General features: G+C 45.3%; 1 protein-coding gene across 1 annotated transcript; it reads right to left on the reverse strand.

The window, feature by feature from the left end:
- Positions 1-20,475: 20,475 nt before the first annotated feature.
- LOC136474796 (uncharacterized) lies at positions 20,476-23,555 on the reverse strand. The gene is made up of 3 exons (XM_066472359.1): positions 23,180-23,555; positions 21,262-21,421; positions 20,476-21,113 (listed from the first exon to the last, which is right to left on the reverse strand). Exons 1-3 carry the CDS (start codon positions 23,535-23,537, stop codon positions 20,897-20,899), a joined length of 735 nt encoding a protein of 244 aa, XP_066328456.1. The 5' UTR covers positions 23,538-23,555; the 3' UTR covers positions 20,476-20,896.
- Between the last annotated feature and the right edge of the window lie 2,366 nt (positions 23,556-25,921).

Consider the following 25,921-nt stretch of genomic DNA (forward strand, 5'->3'; position numbering starts at 1 on the left):
AGAACCGCTGTGCTAGAGTGGTCGGACAATGACGAGGACTAGTCAGCGCATCCACCGAGCACGAAGGAGCCATTAACGGATGCTGAGGCCCCCGAGCAGCAAGCAAGGAAAAGTTATGTGCGGGCAGCGACAGAAGTCCCGGCGATGCAGACGACCAAAGTCCCTGAGCAACAAGAGGGGATAACCGTAGAGCAACACACAGAAGGGGCCCCGGGGCACCAAGCAGAGCGGCACCCTGCTGTAGAGGAGCATGAGTCCTCCCATCAGACAGACCAAGCAGCAGCGCCTGGGGGATCAGGCAGGCATCGCCGGTTCAAGAAATTTAATCGGAAGACCAAACCGTAAGTATATTTGCCTTGGAGTAATAATAATGTTCCTTGAATTCTCTTGGTTACTGACAAGCCGATATTATGCAGGGCAACACTGAGGCCCATAACCTCAGTAGAAAAAATGCCAACTGCTCCCATCCGGGAGTCCTCGAGTGCTCGGCGAATAGAGGATGGGCCAGCTGCCGCTGCCAGCGGTCCTGGCAATGGTGAATCATTGGCGCACACGACAGGCGCGTCGGCGACCGCGACTGAGGCTACGACTGAAAAGGTCGATACTTTGGAAGCAGAACTGCAGCTGTTGTTGATGCACCGGAGGCTAAGGATGCAACACCGTCAACGGCCGAGGAGCAACCTTCACCACCCGCAGCGATGCCAGGAGTGGTCGGAGCAGCTGTCCGACCACGGAGTCCCCCAGTGGTGCCTCAAGCGACGGCGGAGGAGGACGAGGTTGTGGAGATCGAGTGTGCTGCACCTAAACCCCAGTCCATCCGAATTCTCCGAAAATGTGGGGAAGAGGTGGTAGTTGTCGAGGAAGAAAACACCACCAGGGAAATAAAGAGGTCAAAATATGCCGTTGCTGGAGTTATGACTCAAATCGAGGTGAGTACCACACCTGAAACACTGATATATGTTGTTGGAGACCAAGGTTTATCTCTAGCATTGTTCATCCGCAGGGGATAGCTCGAATAGCCGAGCAACGACACCAACTGATGAAGAGGATGGAGCCAGTCACCGAGGAAAACAAGAAACTCTGGGAGGCGTTAAATCTTTCGGAAAAGAATATTAAGAGGGCCCAGCACGAGCGGGACCTTGCAGAGTCTAACTCACGGGACCTTGAACATCAGAAGGGGGCTCTGTCCGAACAACTAACTTCTGCATCCGAGCAGCTAAAGAAGAAATCTGAGCAACTAGCGATTGTATCCAAGGAGCTCAAAAATATGTCCGAGCAATTGGGCAAGAAAACCGGAGAACTCAAAAGTAAATCCAAGCAGCTCGATCAGAAGTGCCAGCAGTTCGAGGTTGTATCCAAGCAGAAATCCGGTATGCTTTATCACATAATGTACTTTGCAATAGTTGGCCAATCCATTGTTTCTATAACTGTTGTGCTTGTAGAGCAAGATGCAGAACTCAGCTAGCTTCATCAGACCATCGAGCAAATTCGACAAGAGAAAGCAAAAGAGTCGGAGCGAGCAGATAAACTGGTCGAAGAACTAAAAGGTAGATACCCCTTGATCGGAAGTAATGTTGCAGTACTGTTCTGGCCTGACGAACCATTGTAATTATTGTAGATTATCACCATAAAACCAAGGCACAGTTCGATGTGCTGGTGTAGGAAGCCAAAGTCCAGAAAGACAACTTCAACACTATAATCGCCGCCATAAAACTAGTACTCGACTGCGTCGACATTGAACCGGCACCCCGTCCTGACAGCAGGCAGCAAGGGCCAGACACCATCATTCAGAGATGCAAGGCAGCGTGGGAGAATTTCAAAAATTTCAACCGCGACGCCGTTTTGACCGCCGCTACTCATGCCCTTGCAGTGGTTCGGTCCCACTATCCGTCTATCGACATCCAGTCAATAGGTGGTGGGTTCACCAATGGGCTGAGCGACGCGCAAACCCAGCAGCTGGAGGATGATGTTGAAGATGCAGCAAAAATGCTTGTCGGCGATATAGACCTGTTTGGCAAAATAGAAGCTGTTGGCGAAGCTTAACAAACTACTCGGATATTATCGCCTGTACCACTTACTTTATTTGGCGATGAAGAATCGTTTGTATTAACAACCTGATGCAGTTATGCATAATATAAGCAGTGTTCGATCAGTTAGTTTGCACTAAACCTGATGCTTTTAGCTTGCCCGTAATCCGTAACGCAGAGGACGGAGCCCGTGCGCATGTTGGGAAAACAAGTGTTATCATAGGACCGTAGCCTACCGCCCAACACGCAGAGCACGTAGCCCATAGCACGTGTGGTGGGATATTAGAGCCTTGGTGTCCTCCATAATTATCAAAGCAAAACACATGCTGCCCAGCGGCCAATTTGAGTAACTTGGCGAGAAAAATAGTTAAAGTGGCGTCTGAGCAGTTAGTTTATGCCTGAAATCTAGGCCTTGACTAGCCCATAGTCCATAACGTCGAGCACAGAGACCCTGACACGTGTAGGATGAACAGGCATGACCAAGGAACCGTAGCCGACCATCCGTAACGCAGAGCGCGGAGCCCCTAAGCACGTGTAGGAAGTAATCGGAGACTGGGTCTTCTCCATAGAAAACAGAAAAGAAAAACGTGTGTTGCTCGACGATCGGTGAGCTATGTTACGAAATTTGGAGCGCAAAATCATCGTCGTTTTTAGGAGGGAAAACCTATGTGATCCGGAGAAAACATAGTAGGCGATTTTCGGAGAAATCGTGTTCGTCGATTTTTGGAGTTAACGTGTTCGGCGATTTGGAGAAATCGTGTTCAGTGATTTTTGGAGTTAACGTGTTCGGTGATTTTTGGAGTTAACGTGTTCGGCGATTTGGAGAAATCGTGCTCAGCGATTTTTGGAGTTAACGTGTTCGGCGATTTGGAGAAATCGTGTTCGGCGATTTTTGGAGTTAACGTGTTCGGCGATTTGGAGAAATCATGCTCAGCGATTTTTGGAGTTAACGTGTTCGGCGATTTGGAGAAATCGTGTTCGGCGATTTTTGGAGTTAACGTGTTCGGCGATTTGGAGAAATCGTGTTCGGCGTGCTTGGCGAGCGTATTGGAGATCGTCATGGAGTGGCGTGTAGCCTGATAACGGTAAGTGAAACTTATAATGGAGGAAAATTATGGAGACCAGAACTTTATTAATCTGAAGGTAAATAATACATATCTGTGTTGTTTCAAGGATAGAAACATATAAGGTGCTCTATGTGCCAGGAGTTAGGAACATCGAGTCCATCTAAGTCACATGAGCGATAAGACCCTGGTCGAGTAACACCTTTGATGACATAAGGGCCCTCCCAAGGGGAAGACAACTTGTGAAGCCCTTTGGTTTTTTGTTTCCTACGTAAGACGAGGTCACCGACCATGAACGAATGACCTTTGACGTTGTGGTTGTAATACCTCCGCAGATCTTCGAGGTACTTGGCTGTGCGAACGTAAGTAATCAGACATTCTTCCTTGGCCCGATCAATGTCTTCTGTCCGAACAGCTGAGGCTTGCTCTTCATCATAATTTTCTACTCTAGGTGCTTGGAAAGCAATATCCGCTGGGAGTATGGCTTCTGAGCCGTAGACCATAAAATATGGAGATACGCCGGTACTACGACTAGCTTGAGTGCACAGTCCCTAGACCACAGCTGGTAGTTCTTTGAGCCATCTGCCCGGATGCTTTTCTTCTTTCTGATAGAGCCTTTTTTTGAGGGCATCGAGGATCATACCATTAGCCCGCTCGACCTAGCCATTAGCTCTAGGATGAGCAATGGAAATGTATTTAACAGAGATGCACTGGTCTTCGTAGAAGTCCCAAAAATGATGGCCGGTAAAAGACGTCCCGAGGTCGGTGATGATGCTGTTCGGGAGACCGAATCTGTGTATGATGTCTTTAAAGAGCTCGACTGCTTTCTTTGCAGTAGCTGAGACGAGTGGTTTGTACTCAATCCACTTGGAGAAATTATCAATGGCGACGTACACATACCGGAAACCTCCTAGCGCTGGTTTGAAAGGCTCGATCATATCTAGTCCCCAGCATGCGAATGGCCAGGAAGCTGGAATGGTCTGCAGTTCTTGTGCCGGTACATGTATTTTCTTGGTAAAAAACTGACAGCCCTCACATCGTCGAATGAGATCTTCTGCATCGGAGATGGCCGTGGGCCAGTAAAAACCTGCTCGGAAAGCTTTGCCGACCAGTGTTCTCGAAGCCGCGTGATTGCCATAGGAACCAGAGTGAATTTCAGAAAGTAGCTTCACACCGTCGTCTTGGATGATGCACTTCTGCAGTATCCCTTCCTTGGCACTTTTCCTCATCAGGCTACCGTCTACCAGCACGTAATGCTTACTTCGGTGAATTAGTCGTTCAGTTTCGATTTTGTCGGCGGGTACTTCGTCGCTGGAGAGGTATTTGATGAACTGTTCCCTCCAATCGGCGACCGGTGAAGGTGCCGCGAGTACCAACTGCTCGGCAGGGGGTACTTCTACAACTTCCTTCTCTTCTTTAATTAATGGTGTTAGGAGGTCTTGAACGGAAACCCCCGGTGGAACCACGGCGCGAGAAGATCCTATTTTTGATAGCTGGTCGGCTGGTTGGTTTTGATCCCATACCACGTGGTGGTACTCGATACCGTAGAATTTCCCTTTAAGCTTCCTGATTTCGGCGCAGTATGCGTCCATTTTCTCACTAGAACAGGACCAATCTTTATTGAGCTGGTTGATAACCAGCGTGGAATCCCCATATACCATGAGGCATTTAACGCCGAGCTCGACAGCTATACGGAGACCATGGAGACATGCTTCGTATTCCGTGGCATTGTTGGAGGCGGGAAAATGTATGCGAAGAACATATCGGAGTTTATCCTTTGTCGGCGTGATGAACAGAATGCCCGCACCAGCACCATTGATGTTAAGGGCGCCATCGAAGTACATCACCTAGTGCTCGGGGCAAGTGGCGGTAATGGGTTCTTGGATCTCGGTCCACTCAGCGATGAAATCAGCAAGCGCCTGTGACTTAATGGTCGGTCTGCTTCTAAAGTCAATGGAGTAAGTGCCGAGCTCAACAGCCCACTTGATGATACGACCATTGGCCTCTTTATTGCGGAGAATATCCCCCAGAGGGAACTCGGTGACCACGGCGATCTTGTAGTATTTGAAGTAATGTCGGAGCTTGCGTGAGGTAATCAAAATTGCATATAACAGCTTTTGCACATGAGGATAACGAGTTTTGAGCTCATTAAGTACCTCGCTGATGAAATAGACCGGACGTTGCACCTTGTAGGCGTGTCCAGTTTCCTCGCGTTCGACGACAATAGTCGTATTGACAACGCAAGAAGTGGCGGCGATGTAAACCAGCAGAGTTTCATCTGGTCATGGCGCTATCATGATTGGAGGTTTTGTCAAAAACAACTTGAGCTGCTCGAAAGCTGTGTCTGCCTCCTCTGACCAAGAAAAAAGCTCGGAGGCCTTGAGGAGCTTGAAGAAAGGTAGCCCTTTTTCACCAAGGCACAAGATAAAACGGCTTAACATAGCCATGCAGCCTGTAAGCTTCTATATATCCTTGACACACATCGGCCGTCTCATGTTGGTGATGGCAGAGACCTTGTTAGGGTTTGGTTCGATGCCCCGAGCGCTGACGATGTAGCCCAGTAGGATACTGGATGGAACTCCAAAGATGCACTTTGAAGGGTTCAGCTTCCATCGGTATTTGCTCAGGTTGGAGAAAGTTTCTTCAAGGTCGGCGATAAGATTGTCGGTGGTTTTAGTCTTGACGACCATGTCGTTGATGTAGGCTTCGACATTGCGGCCGATCTGTTGGTTGAGGCACGTCTGGGTAGCCCTTTGGTAGGTCGCTCTAGCGTTCTTTAGTCCAAAGGACATAGTGGTGTAGCAGTATGCACCGAAAGGCGTGATGAACGACGTCTTGACCTGGTCTTCTTTCTTGAGGGAGATATGATGGTAGCCGGAGTAACAGTCAAGAAAGGAGAGCAACTCACAGCTGGCGGTGGAATCTACAACCTCATCTATCCAAGGCAGGCCGAAGGGGTCTTTAGGGCAGTGTTTGTTAAGATCAGTATAATCAACACACATTCTCCATTCTTTATTCTTTTTCTTAACAAGAACAGGATTAGCTAACCAATCTAGATGATACACTTCTTTTATAAATCCAACAGCTAAGAGCCGTTTTATTTCTACCCTAATGGCCTCCTTTTTGTCCGGCGCGAATCGGCGAAGTTTTTGCTTGATTGGTTTAGCAGTCGGCGAGACATTCAAGGAGTGCTCGATCTTCTCCCGCGGTACCCCCGGCATGTCTGTAGGTTTCCAAGCAAACACATCGGCGTTGGCACATAGGAAGGAGACGAGCGTGCTTTCCTATTTGGGGTCAAGGTGAGCCCTAATTTTCACCATCTTGGAAGGGTCATCGATGTGACAGAACCGCCCAATTTATACAAGATCAAATACGGCTGTCCCCGCTTAACACGTTGACACGCGCATACTCTCACTTATATAAACCCGGTAGTCCACTGAGTCTCACGCAGGACCTCGGTAAATCAACATCACAACCAAGATCGCGTGATTAAGCAAATACACATCACATACGCAAAGTTGCAGCGGAAATAATATTACATATAGATTCATAAATAATAATACAAGTTTGGATTTCAAAACCGATTAGTGAAAACAACATTGCTTTTGAAGGATTTCATTAATATGAGTTCCAAATACATTGCTAGCATAAGTGACATCCTCAGATAAAAGCATATAGATGAGAATAAACATAGAGTCACCGAGCCCACCGGTAGTTAGCCACCATCTTCAACAGGCCGAAACCTCACCTGCAACATGGTGGGATAAACCCTGAGTACTCGAATGTACTCAGCTAGACTTACCCGTCATAACCAAAAATAAAATTGACTCCAAGGAGTATGCAAGGCTTTATAAGTGGAGGTAGCTTGACAACATTTTGCATAAAAAGCGATTAACTCAATTATACAATTATAATTCTATCATCAAGTTAATTAGAACTATCCATCTCTAGATTAGCAACTATCCTGTGCCAAACATGTGGTATATCTTTTTAGAGCATACAATAGTAACCATAGCAGGTATAGTAATTCCATGTTTATCCGAACCATCACATTCCATAATCCAATTACTACGATGTTGGGACTAGCCAAGTTTCTCACTATCCGGGAGAGACGGCGATTCGAATCGATTTCAACCAGCTGGGAATTTATTCCTAACACAAACCCAGGCAGACCAGATCAACGGTCACCTTAGGTCACCTTTGGTACAACTCAGGTACACATTTCGCGGGTCCGTACCGCGCCGCACAATCTGGGACACCAGATGCCAGGACGTTCAGGCCTAGCCTGCCCTTGGGCTCAGTCTGATCGCCCCCCGCAAGGAGCGCACAACAGAACGGGTCCCGGCCTGAGTTCAGCTACTCGGCTTCGCGGTCGAAACGAGTTATCCGGCCAGCTAAGTGATAGGCATGCGTTCAATCTTGTCAGAAGCGCCAACAACGGTACGGTCCTTAATCGACACAGATGGAATCACATGAGTCAACCTAGACATAGACTCCGCTCGGCCTCGATTTACTTTTACCCCATGGTTCTTTTCCACGATAGCAAATATAGCCAACCGTGCTCCGGTATCCACCTATATCTCGCAGGTGACAGGATATCACCCGACTTCTACCGGTCTAAGCATGGCTAAGCATATATTCGATCCTAGACCTATACCGGTTAAAGGTGTAATATCTGGACAAGGAATTTATATGCATCAAGTGGTTCCATTCAACTCTTATAACCTAATGCATCAATCATAAGTACTTAAGTAATCATTTGTAAAATACTAGGAGACTTAAAATGCTCCGGGGCTTGTCTGGGATCCGACACAAGTCAGTTCAGTTAGCTTGTACCGACTTGGTGACATCTCCGGTCCTAGCACTTGCTTAGTCCTTCCATCTTCGGGATAGATCCACCAAACACCGTCTTCGGGTTTGACTCCACATCACATCCTTCACGTGGTTCATCTAGCGTACCTAAATGAGATGCAAGATGCATGTGTATGAATACATGGAAGTGCAATAGACAATGCATCGCAGGCAGTAAGTAAGACAAGCACAAGGTTACGTTAACATGCACAAGCACTTCGCATTGCTTACTATAAATATCGCACAATTTATCATGCCACGATAGCAAAGAAGATGACAACACCAAGCATGACACAAGTTTCCCAAGATCTCAGGTACTCTAACTCAACCATCATCAAAGGTATGAGCCACACTTAGCAATATACAAGCAAACAACTATAATTGGAATCTATCAATTTCTGGACGTGCAAACAACAGCTACAAGATTTAGCTATAACTGGAGTTACACAAATCCAAATGACTTGCAAGAAGACATTCTGGAAAGCTTATGAAATTATCTACAATTCATATTTAATCATCTTAGCAAGATTCTCAAGTTAACTAAGTCAAATATACCCATTTATAGAAACTGGTCTAAACAAGACAGAGAGTAATCAATTCTGGAACCCAACTTTAAACAGGCATAACTCACAAACTACTTGGCCAAATACCACCAAATTTTAACAGAAACTAGATACATGAATTATCTACAACTTTGTTATTATCACCAAAAGCTCATTCAAATCCTAACTAGATCAAACACTAGCATCTTTCAGATCTGCTCAGAATAAAATCAAAACTTGCTAGAAGACTTAAAAGTCATGTAACTCCTACACTATCAGACTTGGGATCATAAAAATTTAACACAAGCAAGATAAGATAATCATCTACAACTTGTGTATTTACCAAAACTATAGTAAACATCATTTACACCATGAAAATAATTACACAAGCAAAACTGCAAATCTAACCCAACAGCAGTGGCATAGAAAACGGATAGCATCATCAGAGAAGCATAACTGGAGTTCTAGACCTCCAACAAACATGAACCATAACTTTTTGAAAAGCTTAGGAAGTTACCTACAACTTTCTTATTCTCATATTAAGATGATTCTACAGTTAGAAGGGTCAACTAATCCAATAATTGCACCTCTGTCCAAAATATGGACAGAAACTGACATGCCACTTTAAACAGCTATAAATGGAGTTATACAGGTCCAATAAATGTGGTTCTAGACTCTTTAGAAAGCTTAGCAAATTCTAAACAACTTTGTTGTAAACACCTAAAGCTAATTCTACTACTAAGAAGGCCCCACAGTAAGAACAAGGAAACCCTATCTGGGTTTGGGCAGAAACAGCCACTGAGATTCAAGCAATTATAACTCAAGATATACTTAACCAAAATTTATGATATTTAACTTTTTGGAAAGCTTAAGAAAAGTACTAAAACTCATGTATTGTCATCAAATCATGATTCATAACTTAACTGAGCCAATTAATTCAAACATGCAGAACTGTTCAGAATAGGAGCAAATCAAAACAGGGCATTTGTTATTTTTATAACTCTTAAACTATAAATCCTAAACTCATGAAATTTTTACCAGACAACAACAATCACCTTAGTAGCACTCCACAAAAATTTCACATTTATTTGAGCACATCAACTGCAGTTATAAAAAAAACAAGTAAGACTAGCATTCAAACCCTGACTGCACAAATCCATTTTTACAGATAAAACTTTAAACTAAAACCTGACATATTATAGATCTAGTGCATAGAGAATTTCACAAGGATTCCAAAAAGTCCTCATTTACTATTTTACGAATTTTCTACGATTTACTATGAATTTCCAAAGTTTCACCCGATTTACAACAAATAGGTCCCTCGAGGCACTATTCACTTGAGTCAATGACATCGCATTTAGGCCCTTCCCTTTAGTCGAATTTTAAGACGAGGTCCCTGACGGGATTTGGAGCAGAGGATGCACTGGACTTCGTCGAATCCGGCCGGAGGAGGCTTTTCGGCGGCGGTGGAGTGGTGGTGGAGCTTCAGGGGAGTCGTGCGCACCCAGGGGACAGCTCGGCACGGCCCGAGGCGGCCCGAGTTGACCCGGCCACGCGAGCCCGTGGCTCGGCGGCGGAGCGGCACGACAGGGGAGGGCACGATGGTGGCGAAGCGATGACCATTGCTGGCTCCGGCTGTCCTGGCTCCCGGCGCGCCTCCTAACGACCGCCACTTGGCCTAGGGTGGCCTGTGGCTTGCTAGCCGCATGAGCAGGCGGCACCGGCGGCAGCGGCTTCTGCAGCGAGGCCACAACGGCGAGAGGGCGCTCGGGAAAGGAGCTGGGGAGGAGGAGAGGAGGTGCGGCTGGCCCTAGCCTCGCGCCCACGAAGGAAGGGTGCAGCCCGTCTGTAGGAGCTGCGACGGCCGGCTAGAAGCTCCGCTCGACGGCCATGCTCGAGCTCGCGGCGGCATTGTACTGGCTGGAGAGAGCAGGAGAGGGAAGGGGAAATGAGAGACAAAGAGTGGTGAGGAGTGTGCCGGTCTTTTAGTTGAGCAGGAAGGAGGCGAGCTGGCGAACGGCACGGGCACTGGAGGCCACGCGGCAACGAACGGTCGGCCATGAACATTACTGTTCATCAAATTTCAAAATTTCAATTCCACCGCGAAAATACAAGCTGAAATCCCATTTTCTCCCCTCATATCTCCTAAACCGATCGATTATTTGCTCCACCGATTACACCGTTGTGTAGGGCTACAAGAGTACTCTAACTTTCCTTAAAGGAGTTTTCCCAAATTCGAAATGGTTTGCAAACTAAAATTCGCCAAATATGGGTACATTGAAACTGAAAACGGGAAGTTCGTCATCTACACTTAGCCAAATTTCAGGGTTCCAAAAACAGCAGTTCATTGAATCTTGTGAGCTCTGTTTGACTAGGTTATGGACCAAACTAGTTCTTGAGCATCAAACAAATTTGGTTCTATTCGACTTAAACTTCAACTTTTATTTAAGGTGTAACTCCATGCAAGCACTATAAGCAATTGGTCAACATCGGTCAAAGTAGCATCGCGGTAAAGCTTAAATCCAAGTTTTAGACCGATGGAGGTATTTTCTTGTCCTCCGCTCAACACGAACCCTTCATGACTTTTGTTGTAGATTTCAATTTGAGTCGTTTGGGCAAGGTAGCAAGGTTTGGTTGACGATCTATAATTCCATTCACTTAATAAAGCAATCCAAGAAAGATTATAACTTATCATTTCATGTAACTTTTTGATTCCAAACTTCACGAAACTTTTCCAATCATCCATGTGGGTGGAAATTGATGTGGGGCACATGAAAGAAGTAGATCCAACATTACTCAAGCATACTTTTTGGAAAGGGCAACATGTAAGCAATGGTGCATGGTCCAATGTTTAAGTGGTCGCTCATTTTGTAGATTTGATCTTGAAACTTTCATCACCACTTAACATGTCATGTTTGAGTTTAAACCCATTGCTTAACTGGTGACAAACACCTGGGGTGTTACAATCGAGGCCGAGGCCGATCTTCTTGACTTCCTTGGACTTGGCGGAGGCACAAGGAGGCTCTGGGATCTCCATGTCGTCAGCAGACGTCATCTTGGCTTCAGCGACCACGCTAGCCATCTGGATGGAGAGGTCAGTGGCTTCGGCGAGGGCAAGACTTTTTGTCTCGCAGGCGTAGGCGACGGAGAGGTTGGCCCGCAGAGACAGGACTCCTGTGGGTGAAGACATCTTCAACACCAAATACGCGTAGTGCGGAATGGCCATGAACTTGGCCAGAGCCGGACGCCCCAGTATGGCATGGTAGGCGGTGTCGAAGTCGGCGACGTAGAAGTTGATATGCTCCACTCGGTAGTTGGTTGCCGTGCCGAACTGTACTGGTAGGGTAATTTCCCCAAGCGGTCTGGATGCCCTGCCAGGTACCACGCCCCAGAAAGAGTCTGAGGGCGTGAGATCTGTTGGCCCGAGGCCGAGCTCCCTTAGGGCCCTGGCGAAGAGTAGATTCAAAGCGCTCCCACCGTCGACAAGGACTTTTCTAAAGAGCACCTTCTAGACAGTCACGTCAAGGATGAGGAGAAAACGCCCTATGTAGGGTATGTCCGCCCACTGGTCGGCCCTGCTGAAGGTGATGGAGACTTTGGACAATGGGCGATAGCTGGGGTTGGCGGTAGTTTCCTCTAAAACGACGGCGAGCACTCGTCGGGCGATGAGCTTCCGTTCCCTTCTGCTCTTGTTGGAGGCGAAACCCCTGAAGATGGTGGCGACCACCTTGTCATGGTCTTGGAAGGCATTATTATTATCCCTAGGAGGTCGGTGTCCTCCGTTCCCACCATTGTCGTCGTTGTATTTTTTCTCCTAGAACTCCTTAGCCAAACCAAGGCAGTCCTTCATCTTGTGTTTAGCGTTCTTGTGCAGGGGGCATGGTCTGTCGAGGATCTTCTTATACTGCTCATCGTAGTTACGCTTGGCGCACGGCTCATTGACGTTGGCAACAAAGTGGTCTGGTTGACGGCGGTGATTCTGACCAGGTTTGAATCCATCTGGCCGATCACGTCTGCTGTCCCGATGGAAACTGCGGTCGTCATAGCAGCAATCATTGTGCTGTCGGTCGTCGGTGCGGTCGTCGTGGCGGCGAGGCGAGCGATTAGTGCCCGTATCTTCATTAAAACGCACCTCCGCTTCCTCAGCGTCGGCGTACTGGTTGGCGGTTGTGATCATCTTGCTGATGCCGGTAGGTGGCTTTCTGTTGAACTTAGAACGGAGTTCACGGTGATGAAGTCCTCGGACGAAGGCGGTGATGACTTCGGCTTCCGTGATGTTGGGAATAGAATTCCTCATCTCGGAGAAGCGTCTGATGTAGCTGCGGAGTAGTTCAGACGGCTTTTGGGTGATGCAGTTGAGATTGTGCTTGGTGCCCGGCCGCCTGCATGTGGCCATGTAGTTGTCGGTGAAGACTTTCTTCAGCTCTTCCCAAGATCCGATGGAGTCCGGGGCAAGGCTTGTGAACCAGCTCATGGCGGCTGGCGTGAGCATGATAGGGAGATAATTCGCCATGAGGTTGGTGTCTCCTCCGGCGGCGTGAACGGCGGTGGCGTAAGCCTGCAACCACTGAGTTGGGTTCATCCTTCCTTCATAGGGCTCGACTCTAGTGATTTTGAAACCACAGGGCCACTGGAGTGTTCGGAGCACCCTGGTGAACGCTGGGGGCCCTTCCGGGTTGTCGGGGCCGATATCAGCGTTATTGCCAGCGACGATCGGCTCTAGAGCTGCATCCGGATTACCATACTCTTGCTCGTACTCCTGGCAGCGTCGTACTTCATGTTCATGGCGCCCGAAGCGACGTTGATCAATACGCCGTCGTGCATCCCGAAGGTTACTAAGGTGCACTCGGGCATCCTGTTCGACCTCTTGGTCGTGCTGGCGATGATGCTCGGTGTGGTGGCCTCCAACTCCCCCTGGGGAGGTAATGACTGGTCGATGAAACGGCTTTGACTGGGGCGGCAATTGGATCTAGGATCAGCTGATCGGCGAATCGCGCTTGTGGAGCATGAAGGTCTCTGAACCTCTCGGATCTCATTAACTTGACAGTGTGCCGCTTTAAGCATAGCGGCGACCTTGGCGAGCTCGGGCGTCTATGGGAGGTGTGCAAGTTCGTTGGCGGCCACCGCTAGATTGGCGCTCGGAGTTTTGAAGACGTCGTGGCCGTCAACGCGGAGGAATTCTTCGTCGAGGTTGTGATGGAGGGGCCTTCCTTGCGAGTCGAACTGGTTATCATGAGCAGCCTCGGCCATCGCAAGGGCGCATTCATTATCACGGCGTTGCATGTGGTTGACGTTCCTGTTTTCACGGGCGGCGCGTTCCTCATCTGTTTCACCGTTCCAAGGGGGGTGTCGATGCTGACGTTGAAGATTGCGCCACCCCGGAAAGGCAGGAGAGGGGGTTGCTCGGTGAGGGTCTCGACGAGGGGTTTCATGGAGCCTTGAGACTCGGAGTCCGGATTTTCCTCTAGGATAGTTTGGAGGGATGTTCCAGGACCCCGGCCGGCGTGTAGCATGTTGGCGGTTGGTGGGAGCTGGTCGGTGACCTGGTCGGCGAATTTGCCCCTCAGGGCGTCCTGATATGTAGCGGCGGTGTTGGCGAGCCCGAAGGGCAGGGCGGCGAGCCCCGAAGTTTGCCGAGCACTGGACATCGACAGATCGGGATCGGATGGTGGTCGGTGCTGAACAAGGGTGTCCAGAGCCGACTCAGCAATGGAGAGGCAATCGGCGAGTTTTAGGCCGACCCGATCGATAGACTCGATCAGATCGTCATTGTTCACATGCCTCCTCCGGTAGCGAGGAAGCGAGCGGCGAGTAGCTGATGAAGTCGACCCCGGAAGTAGTTCCAAGATTGGATCCACAGTCGCAGGTGCGAGGGTGGTCGGTGCAAAACGGATCTGCACCGGCTCGAGAAGCTCTCCGACTCCATCGGCGTTGATGACCCACGTGATGGATTCGGCCGTGAAGATCTGGCCGGGCTGCGGGAGGGACGAAGAGCCTACGGAAAAAGCCATCTTGTTCGACAAGGAAACAGCACGCACACCCCTACCTAGCGCGCCAACTATCGACAGAATATCGTCGGCAGTCCACCGAGGGGTATCCCGCGATGGTAGATTGATCGGCAGAGGAGCGTGTAATCAAGAATAAGAAGGCAATAGAGACACACGAGTTATATAGGTTCAGGCCATCAGTATGACGTAATACCTTACTCCTGTGGTCTGTTGGTTTGTATTAGCTATCGTATGATTTGCTGTGATTTTGTAGGGGGTCCCTGCCCGCCTTATATAGTCCAGGGGGTAAGGTTACAAGTTGGTTAGATCTGAGAGATAACCGGAAAGTAATAATAGATTACAAGAATCATGGGATCATACGTATCCTAATAGATTTCGTAGCATCTTTAGGATATCCTCCCCATGCCTTGCGGGAGGCACCGAGCAGAATCGTACCCTGTAAGGCTCCTTCTCGTGGGCTGGGCCGCCCCTGGAGGCGTAGCCCATGTGGCCTGCCGTGGGTATCCGGGGTCGTACCCCCCACACCACGTGTCATCGGCTTCAAACGCCGATCTCCCAATCTCAACGTTTCCAGTAAGGTTTCAAAAGCGAAATTTCACGACCGGACGTGTCCAATCATGCTCGATCGGACTCACTCGGCGTTCGGTCACTCAACGTTCCCTCTGTGCGCCTCACGTCAGCGTACATCAGCACTGACCGGACTCAGACCATGAGTGTTCGGTCAGTTTACACGCTAGCGTCCGGTCACAAGACCAAGACCGTGTGCTTACTGCTATCACTGACTGGACTCTGAACCCAGTGTCCGGTCACTGCACCACCAGCGTCCGGTCACTCTGTGAACCCCTGTCTTTTCTGTATAGGGCGCCGATGAAGTTTCTAACCCTTGCTCAAATGTGCCAACTATCAAATGTATCACCTTGTGCATATGTGTTAGCATATTTTCACAAACATTTTCAAGGGTGATAGCACTCCACTAGATCCTAAATGCATATACAATGAGTTAGAGCATCTAGTGGCACTTTGATAACCGCATTCCGATACAAGTTTCACTCCTCTTAATAGTACGGCTATCTAACCTAAATGTGATCACACTGGCTAAGTATCTTGATCACCGAAATAAAATAGCTCCTATTATTTATACATTTGTCTTGAGCCTTTTGTTTTTCTCTTTCTTCTTTTCCAAGTTCAATCATTTGATCATCACCATGCTATCACCATCGTCATGATCTTCGCCATTGCTTCATCACTTGGAGTAGTGCTACCTATCTCATAATCACTTTGATAAACTAGGTTAGCACTTAGGGTTTCATCAATTAACCAAAACCAAACTAGAGCTTTTAGCTTGCCTACGTCCACGTTGTTGAGGTTAGCCACTAAGGCTTAGGGCTTTGCAACCTTTACTCGTTCTCAAGTCAAGAGACTCAGGCCCTGTTCGCTTGAGCTTATCAACCAGAATCAGCTCTACTTTTCAGCCATGGAACAGTGTTTTTCTCTCACAACAAATTAGCCCTATAAATCAGCAATAAGTCATGCCGAATAGGGCCTCAACTCTTGAGATGAGGGGTGAGTTTACTAGCTTCAAGAGGTGGTTACAAACCTCCCGGAACTGCCACACAAGTTGGTAAGCTCTATGGGCGACGCTCTAGCCGGCTAGGAGCAAAGCTCCAAGACTAATAAACACAACCGTCAGCCAAAATATGAACCAAGTGCTCTTTTGAGTTAAAGAATCAAATAATCTACTCTCTAATTGAGTTTGGGACCTTTTTCTCTCAATGATTGATGAGAAAATCAAGGGAGAATGCTTGGGAGCTCAAGATCACCGATGGAGGAGAGAGAGAAGAGCACTCTTCTGTTCTTGGACGAGCGGAATGAGTGAGAGAGAGAAAAGACGTTGGGGAGGAAGAGAAAAAGTATAAGTACCCCTAGCCCAACGGTCACTTAAGTCGCGGCAGTGCCTCTCTCCAGGTGCGGCACTGTCGCACCAGGCAAGACAACAAGGGTAAGAGTGAAGTGTTGGCTGTCTTGACTGAGTAACTGAGGATGTATGTGTAAGATTGTGCACTTGGTAGCACATATTAACTTAAGCATCGTGTCCCCTTTTATAGTACGGCTTTTCTTATACTCAAATTTAAAATATAAAAGAATTTAAACCTTCTTTGAATTCGAAGCCATCAACATTTATAATTGGGGGCTCCTCCGTTTCATGTAACATCCTCGAATATAGAGTCATCTCGATAAATCTCATTCGTTCTCTAATTGCGTGGTCATTATCAGCAAAAACCACCATTAGAGCTTGATTGCACTTTCAGAAAAGTACTTACCAAAGTCCCATTTTAGGGGAGGGCGATGAGGCGTGTCCATGATTCACAATGCCCTTGCCTAATCCTGAAATATAAGGCAATTTAGAAATTTAAGAAAGATCATGAGATAAAGCAAATAACATATGTAACTCTCCTTTAATGCGAAGAGATATTAGGCCTACCACATTTTTTATCTGATGGTTGGATTCACAATCTATACTATAAAAGAGCGAATGAATTGAAAAATACATGTCACCCAAAATTTGATATCCACCTCCAGTTAGAATCGTTGGATAATTTCTTGTCATTAGATCTAATGGCAGATATTAATTTGATGGTGGGCCACCTGTAATCTTAGGGCATCTTTAGCACGGCTTATGCCGGCTTCGGTTTTATCTATTTTGCGTAAATCGAGGCACTATAGCGTGAAGCCGTTTTGTAAGTCAGGGTTAAAATGAACTAGAAGGCGAGAAAAACCAGTTTTTCTGACTTTATCGGCTTTGGCTTCACCCATAAAACCGTTTTGGATGAGCCATGCGTCTGACGCGCGTTCCTGCTGTTCTGAGGGGCGGACGTCTCCTCCCTCACCGTTTTTTTTTCACCAAATAGCTCTCCTATACCCGCTCACCGTACCCATGTCGCCCCTCCCGAGTCCTGACCCAAGCCTCTCTCTTTCCATCGTTAAGCCTTGAAGACATAAAGCCCTCAAGCCCTCAATCAGCCAACACAGAAATCTTTCCTTCTCACTTTCCCAATCCAGCGATCCCATCCCCTCCAAGGTTGCGATCCCAGACCAATTCCTAGCGGCTCGACACCTTCCCAGCCACTTCAACCCGCATCGCCAGGCGGCGCTGCCGGCCGCCCTCCCGCTGCTCGGCGCCCGCCTGTGCCTGACCGCAGCCGCACTGGCCGAGCGGCGACCTGGTGCCGCCGCCGGGCAAGCCAGCATCTTGGCGTGGGCAGGCAGGCAGGCGGCTCTGTACCTCTGTTACACGTTAGATCGAGGTACAAACTTCTTCGTCTTTTGATTGTGACCCAGAATTGCTTTTCGCGGTTATAGATGTGCTGTGTCTGTGATATGGCATTGGTGACCTCAGCTGTAGGAGATTTCTACTTCCTTTTTTGATCGTTCTATTGGGAACAAACATGTTTGTCTTCTATGCTTATTTACTTGTCTGGTTATTTTTCCAGTGTGCGCTCTGGTGTTGATTTGTGGTTTTTGTGGATGCCTCTTAAAGTTCTGTGTAAATGAGACTAACTTTACCTCAGAATGAAATAGGTAGTTCTTCTCCTGTGTAGGTTCCTGGGGTGTGATCTGAGGGCTTCACTGCTTGTTTGTTCACTTTATTCAGGCTATTAGGTGTATCATTTTGTAGAATGGATGTGTACAGTTCTGCTTTAGAGGCTTTAGCATTATAAGCTTGGCTAATATCAGTGCTCTATGCTTGAGAAGGTAAATGAACTAACGCTGATCATGGCTAATTATTTTTTGGTCACGTTGTAACAGGATCAGAGGATGCGACAGCTCGCATCTAGGGTGAGCGATGGTTTCAGATCCATCATTTTTTTCTGTTATCTTGTGCATCACATGTAGCTTTATTTTCAATTTTACAACAGAGATTTGCAAATTCAGGTGGCAGCACAGCGTTAAGAAGTTTACCATGTACAAAAGAAAAACATTATCATGCTCTATCTGCCTCTGTTCTACTGATAATTTGTTACTTTTTTTTTCCTTTCCTACACATAAGATCTTGTTTACCCATTTTTAGTTTAGGATTTAAACTATTTATTGACATTTAAAGAGTACAAGTGCCTGATTTTTGTGTGTCCATGCCTGTTGCTGTTTTTGCACATTGCAGACTGTAAAAGTGGGAAGTGCACTTTGATTATACATCCAGTAAGAGCAATTGCTGGGAAGTGCACTCTGGTTATACATCCAGTAAGAGCAAGGCATTTGAAAACTCATGCTCTGCTGAGTTGTGCCATTGATGCAATGGTATAACTTCATGCCTTTGAAAACTCATGGGTCACGATATTTCTGGTTTGAAGTGTGAAATTGTTTCAGTTGACAGTTAGGAGAAGGAGGAGGTAGAAAAAGATGACATTGACTACAAACAATTGATATTTCATTCAAAAGGCGATCCACAACTGAAATAGAAATGCCAACATATGCCTCTTCCACCTATCATTTGTTTTTTTTTGCAATTTTATTAAGGTGGCAGTCAAGTGATAGGAACTAGGATGGCAGTCAAGTGATAGGAACTAGGAGGAGCCAATATTTATTCATTCTTATGCAAGAAAAACTGGTAAGAAATATAGTGAAATTGTCTTTCCCATTCTTTCCCCTGATCCCGCTTAAAAAAAAGACACCCATTTCTTAAAGTATCCCATATATGTAGGGGAAACCGAGGAAGGGGACAGATCTATTCTGATGGTAGCAAGAGTAACAATATGGTCTATAATGCTACGTCAACGGGTATAGTAAAAAACTACGTAAAGAAAGGGGGGATATGGATTTTCCCTCGACCATGTAGAAGGATTAATCTTCGTTTAGATTCCAAAAAGAATACTGCAAGCCCCTTAACCATGGTGATTTTATTTCTAATTTCAAATATTCACACACACACACACACACACACACACACACACACACACACACACACACACACACACACACACACACACACACACACACACATATATATATATATATATATATATATATATATATATATATATATATATCCTAATTTCCCTTTTTTAATTGTTTTCTATTCCTATTGTATTCGTTGTGTTACTTTTACCTGATTTCTACAGGTTGATTTACCATGGTCTGAAGGTGGGTGAAACTAAGGAATTCGTTTGAAACCTCTTTTTAACTCATGTCAGATGGAGGCAATGTTTTACGTCAGTTTAGGCTACCCTAACTGTTTAACATTGTTTAGTAACAAAAACAAATTAATGGTTATCTGAAATAAAGGCTACAACATAGAAAACCTACTTGAGATTGCGTCAGTGAAGGATTTGTAGAATTTGCTTGAAAAACAAGTAATAAATGGTTAAGATGATTTTTATATCACATAAATGTGTCACCGCTAATACAAAAATTATGTCACCGTAATGCATGAGAAAACACGATATAGGCACGTGCATTTATACTAGTATACATTAATGGTAGATACATGTGCAATTGGCGTATAGGATCTTAATAAATGATTATGCAAAGATTAATTTACCTAAAATACTATATAATTTGATATTTTTATTTTTTATTGCTTATATTTTATGACAGAGGAAGTATTACAAGTGCAATCATGATCGACCTGCATATTAACGGTGCGTTTATCTCCTCTGGTTGCTCTCTTGTGACTTGTGAGCACTCATTACAAACTTGCCTGTCCTTAACGTCCCAACTTGACTGTCCTTAACATCGCGGCAAGTGTGGTGAGCCATCTCAACTTCTCTTGACCTTAACCAAAATATCGATTGCCAATAATAGATCAAACACAGATAATTACCTCGCGCTACCTATCAACCAGAGCAGCCAAACCAAGACCGCCAGCAAGTCTGACGAAGGACGCAGTAACCAGTGACCAGTTGCATTCCACAAACTGCAGCAACAGCCTCACACTTCACAGTGCCTGAGTGGCTCTTGCCGCAGGGTCTAGCTTAGGACACCCGCATGGCTCATAAGCTGGCTCTTAGCATTTTTTTTATATTTTAATAGAAGAGTGAAAAAAGTTAGCTCTTGATCTAGGCTCATACACACATTACAAGATCATGTGATAATGCCATGTGGCATACTATGAGCCATTGCTAAGAGCTAACCCTATTGAAGAGGTTGGCTTAGAGCTAGTAACTGACTTATACAGTGGCAAACAAAACCGTAACTCGTAATCTGACATCTAAGATTCAATTTTGACAGCTTGGCAAACAAAACCGTTCCTAGCAGGAAAATGCAGCACGTACAACAAACACAACGATGGCGCTCGCTCTCTGGAACTTAGTGTGAGGCACAAGGGGCATTCATATGGGGCTAAAAAGGTTTCCCCAGCGTACAGTTTACCCAGCACTCAGTCTAATATTGGCCACGCTAACTAGTTATCAATCGAACTGTTGCCGAAGAGCCATCTCGGTTTCACTCTTCCAGGATGCATGCGACGATTGACCCCTCATCCTCTTGATCTTCTCCTTGTCTTTGACAGTGGAACCCTTCTTCTTTTCGGGCTCTTTTGTCTGCACCGGTCTATCACCACACTGAGGGCAAACCATACCCTTACCATGTGAATAGGTCTTTGGTACACCACATTGGAGACACATCCTAAACAATGAGGCGAAGTCACAGTTAAGACCACTAATAGCATCATAAGGAATTCTGATAGATATTATTAGAGTTCATGTAAAATATGTACACAAGCTATTTCGGTATACTTGTTTCATTATGACATTGATAAAAAAAATGACCATACCTCAGAAGATCAGTTGCATCTTCTGGCCCAGGATTTGCAGCACCTATTATTCTTTCCCCATCAACAGAACCAGATGTCACTGGACCTGGGGGGTTGGCTCCGGTTGTGGTAACTCGCTCGTGGATGGCAACTAACTGCGGTTTTGCCACCACAACAGCACCTGAAGATTATTTTCCAGTTATATCATAAAGGATGTAGCATATATCTAAAATTCCATAACTGGCATGAGCACATACTCAGAATATCATCATATGCAAGCAAGATGAAACCTGCTCTACTATTATCTCGGTGCCAAGCTCAGAAATATTGTGGTGGTAACCCATAACAGAACAGTTAACAGACACATGGGATGATTATTGATGTATGCATGTTCTGGTGTACTGTGTTTTGAGAAAACAAACCTGCATTACTATCATCTGAGCGTCAAGCTCAGAAATATTGAGTTGACAGAACAGTTAACAGGAACATGGAATGATGTATGTATGTTTTGGTGTATTACGTTTTGAGAAAACCAGCTTTTACAAATATTTCCAATCGCCAAGTTTCAAAATAAAGGTAAAACCATAAAACTATAGACACCAAAAGTAACATCCTATTTACTTATCTTGGTGAGGCCAACTAAGTATCTCTATACTAGTAACAGCACAAAGACCGTATATGTGTCATTATTGCATCATCCTGAAATGTATCGTGGTATTGCTTGATAAGTTAATACTAGCCCCAATAATTATAGCGCACAAATAAGTACAACTTGTAAGTTGTAACAATAGCCTAAGAACAATCATCAAACAATAGTATGTACAGTCAATAGGAGACATCATGCTGAAAAACAAATTGAATCAATATGCAACGTTTCTCATCATTCAACTGCGTGATGCCTACTATTTTTCTTCTGAACAACCATGAACCATGTTTACTTGGTCAAATGCAGTTGTGAATCAAAGAACCACCACAACGGTGAAACAAACAAACAGAACCAATAATTATTGCATCTTTTGTTATGTTCTGTTTCCTTGGAGGTTATGCGCTGCGGACGCTTTTGCTTTAGTGTTTTAGTAGTTTGGTTGGTTCTCTTCTGAGGAGTTCATGTGTAGCAGTAGCGGCTTCTCGTATTTTCTTGAGAGCTGGTGTAACCAGCAGAGGCGTACAGTGGTTTGTAAAACTTTATATGCTTTCTTATAAGCAGGGTCTTCTTTTTTCCAAAAGCAAAACAAACATAATAAATTAATGCTACTTTATCTCCAAAGACACTGCCAACACAAGTATAGAGTATAGAATACGCATTTTTATTTTCAAAATAAAGCCACTCTAGAAGTGTACCACCTGACTGTACAAAGATTTCACGTTTCAAAAAAAATTGTACAAAGATATATGCCATGCAGTTGAAAACAGATGAACACAAAACTGATGCTTTAGCAAATTAGCAAAGCAATTCTATGATCAAATATCTTCAATAGTGGAGCTTCATTGTGGCCAAGATAGATCATTGCCTTTTTTTCCAACATGTATTGACATTTCAGCAAATAGATAATAGCTCAAAGGGTAGCTCTATCACTATATGTGCAAAGGAATAACACACAGTACATCAAATTCTCCTCTTCCTAATTCTTATTCTAAGTTCCACCGTCTTGGGAATTCTGAACTGAAATCTCATCCAGAGTCTGTGAAATGTTATCTAATACGTTACAGTTACTGCTGTAAAATAACTACGCCAATTCTCTAACAATGCAAGACCTGCAACTACATTGGTAGCAATCTAATCGACCTCCATGGCTCTACCTTTACCAAAATAAACAGGGAGAGCGTACCATGGAATTTAGTCGATGCAAGTCTGATAAACATACACCGCTACTAACCCGACGATAAAAAAACATTAGTCTCCAATTTCCACTTCAATCGAGTCCTTAAATGGACTTACCTGGAGGCGGGTGCTTGCTCCCCTCTCTCCCACGGCGATCGAGTACACCGAGGGCCTCCGTCCCTTCCTCGGGCTCGGCAATCCTGTGCCTCAGAAACTCCGGTGGTCCCGAGACATCGGCAAAGGCCTCCAGCGCGGAGGGCAGCGAGGAGTCCCCGTCGCCGCCGCCGGCATCTCCCCCCTTAGGGTTTGGTCGGCGGCGGGGCTTGGGGGCCGGCTTTGGAGGAGCGGACCCGTCGTCTCCGTCCGATCCGGCTTCCTCGGCTGACGAATCACCGGACTCGCTCAGCTCGGTGCCGGCGGCGGGGTCGTCGTCCTCCTCAGCGGAGGAGTAGCCCTGGAGAAGCGACAAGCTCATTGTCTGGGCTATTTTTTTTTTTTGAGACTTTTCCCTGTGTGCCATTATAAAATATCGTAATCCCCTGTGTGCCCCTGAAAAAATTCAGCGGTCTTCAACGCCACTACTCTAACTTTTTCGTGTCATCTATGCCACTTCCGTCAGTTTTGGCTCTAACGCCGTTAACCTGCAGGGGTGAAAAGACGAAAATGCCCTTAAGTTCAAATATGTTATTAATTTTTTTTGAGCATCTTAACGACTTCAAATGAAAAAACTCAAAACTAGAAAGTTGTAGATCTCGTCGAGATCTATAATTTTCATATAATTTTTTTTTCATTTAATTTCGCAAAAAAAATAATATGATTTTTCTAAGATATATTAATCATATCAAATCATTTTTTTTTACGAAATTAAATGAAAAAAAAAATTTATATGAAAATTATAGATCTCGACGAGATCTACAACTTTCTAGTTTTGAGTTTTTTCATTTGAAGTCGTTAAGATGCTCAAAAAAAATTAATAACATATTTGAACTTAAGGGCATTTTCGTCTTTTCACACCTGCGGTTTAACGGCGTTAGAGCCAAAACTGACGGAAGTGGCATAGATGACACGAAAAAGTTGAAGTAGTGGCGCTGAAGACCGCTGAATTTTTTCAAGGCCACACAGGAGATTACGATTTTTTATAATGGCACACAGGAAAAGTCTCCTATTTTTTTGGTTGTTTCCGTCGTGTCAACTGGCTGGAAGTCAGTATAGCAAATTTCATGGCGTATAATACAGAGGTGTTTTACGGGCTTAATTTTGAGCATTATTGGGCCTTAGTTGGGCTGAATTGTGTACCACCAGACCTCTCTCAAACGAATACTAAGCCCATACGTGGTTGTATGGGCTTACTATTTGGATGGGTGGAAATATATGGGCTTACTATTGCACAACACCTAGTATGTTCAGACTTCAAAAAGAAAAAAAAATGTATTCTTCCTCCCTGAAGTATCACTCTGTCTTATTTTTCTTCACAAATTTTAAAACCAGATATCTTACACCCTCAATTCTTAAAATCATTCAAATTATTTTTTAACCCATAGAAATGCCTATTAATTTGTTAAAATATGTATAAAAAATTATATTAGAAAAAAAAGACTTTAAAAAAGCTCATAGATGTCTTCTGCGGTCTAAAAAACTTTTAAAGTATTTACCGTTTTTTAGGTAAAAGGACAAATCCACCTTTAAAACCGCTACATACTAGGACGGAAAGGTCTTGAACGGTTTTAAGAGTTTAGGAGGTAAGTATGTCTGGTTTTTGAGTTTAAAGAGAAATATCAAACTACCACGGTTGTTCATGGATGTAAAATGGACATTTTTTGAAAGAAAAAGGTATGGATGCGGGCTCATCGATCACCATTAGAAAGTACAAACACACACAAGTGTGAACAACTTTCATGAGTTACTCCTACACAATAATATAACCGGCAAGTTGCCAAATATTTTATTTGTCTAAAACCAATTGAATCTGTTATAAAACATGTTGGCAACGGTTATGATATTTTCTTCTCCGTCTCTCATGATCAACATAGTAGATAAAAGTAGAATATATAGACACAAGTGATAGGGAGACTATTCTTTATTTCTCTTAATATATTGGCAATTTACAACATATAGCTTCCACATATATATAGTCCTGCCAATGTCTAAGAGTTTGGTAAGAGTCCACGTGCAAACGGACTAGGATTATGATTTTTTCTTCTTCTTTCTTTATAGGATAGAGTCTGTATGTTTCACAACTGTCGGTACAGGACCCACGGGATACCCCATAAGAAAGGGAGAAGATCTAATCTAACTAGGGCTTCTTTCCCTGTAATCTTAGTAGTAGTATTATTCTGTGATCCCACTAGGAATCTCATTGTAAACCGACTAGGACTCTGGCCTCCTGACTATATAAAGGAGGGCGGAGTTCCTGGAGAAAAAAGACAGAACAGAGAGAACACAACACAACACTTTACAATCAATCCAACGCAAAGGCTAACGCCGAACTGGACGTAGGGCTATTACTCGATCACGGTCGAGAGCCCGAACCAGGATAAATCGACTGTCTCTTGTGTTCACCATCAAGTTCTGCATACGCTGAAGGCCGAACAAACTGCCCCGAGTACCCCCGTGGCAGGCTATCGATGGTGAAACATCGACAGCTGACACGCCAGGTAGGAACTTTCGACGACTTTACAGCTAAGGGGTCGGCGAACCTCGACATCATGATTTTCCTGGCGGGAACCACCTTCGTTTTCGCCTCTTGGATCTGCGACGAGGACAATCACAGCAGCGACGTCCCTCAGCAACCTGTGATCAGGACCTAACTCCCCGACGCGACTCGCCGTGGCACCTTGATGCAACTCGCGCCGGCATGTT

This window comes from Miscanthus floridulus, chromosome 8 (assembly GCF_019320115.1).
Source record: "Miscanthus floridulus cultivar M001 chromosome 8, ASM1932011v1, whole genome shotgun sequence".
In the NCBI taxonomy this organism is placed as follows: domain Eukaryota; kingdom Viridiplantae; phylum Streptophyta; class Magnoliopsida; order Poales; family Poaceae; genus Miscanthus; species Miscanthus floridulus.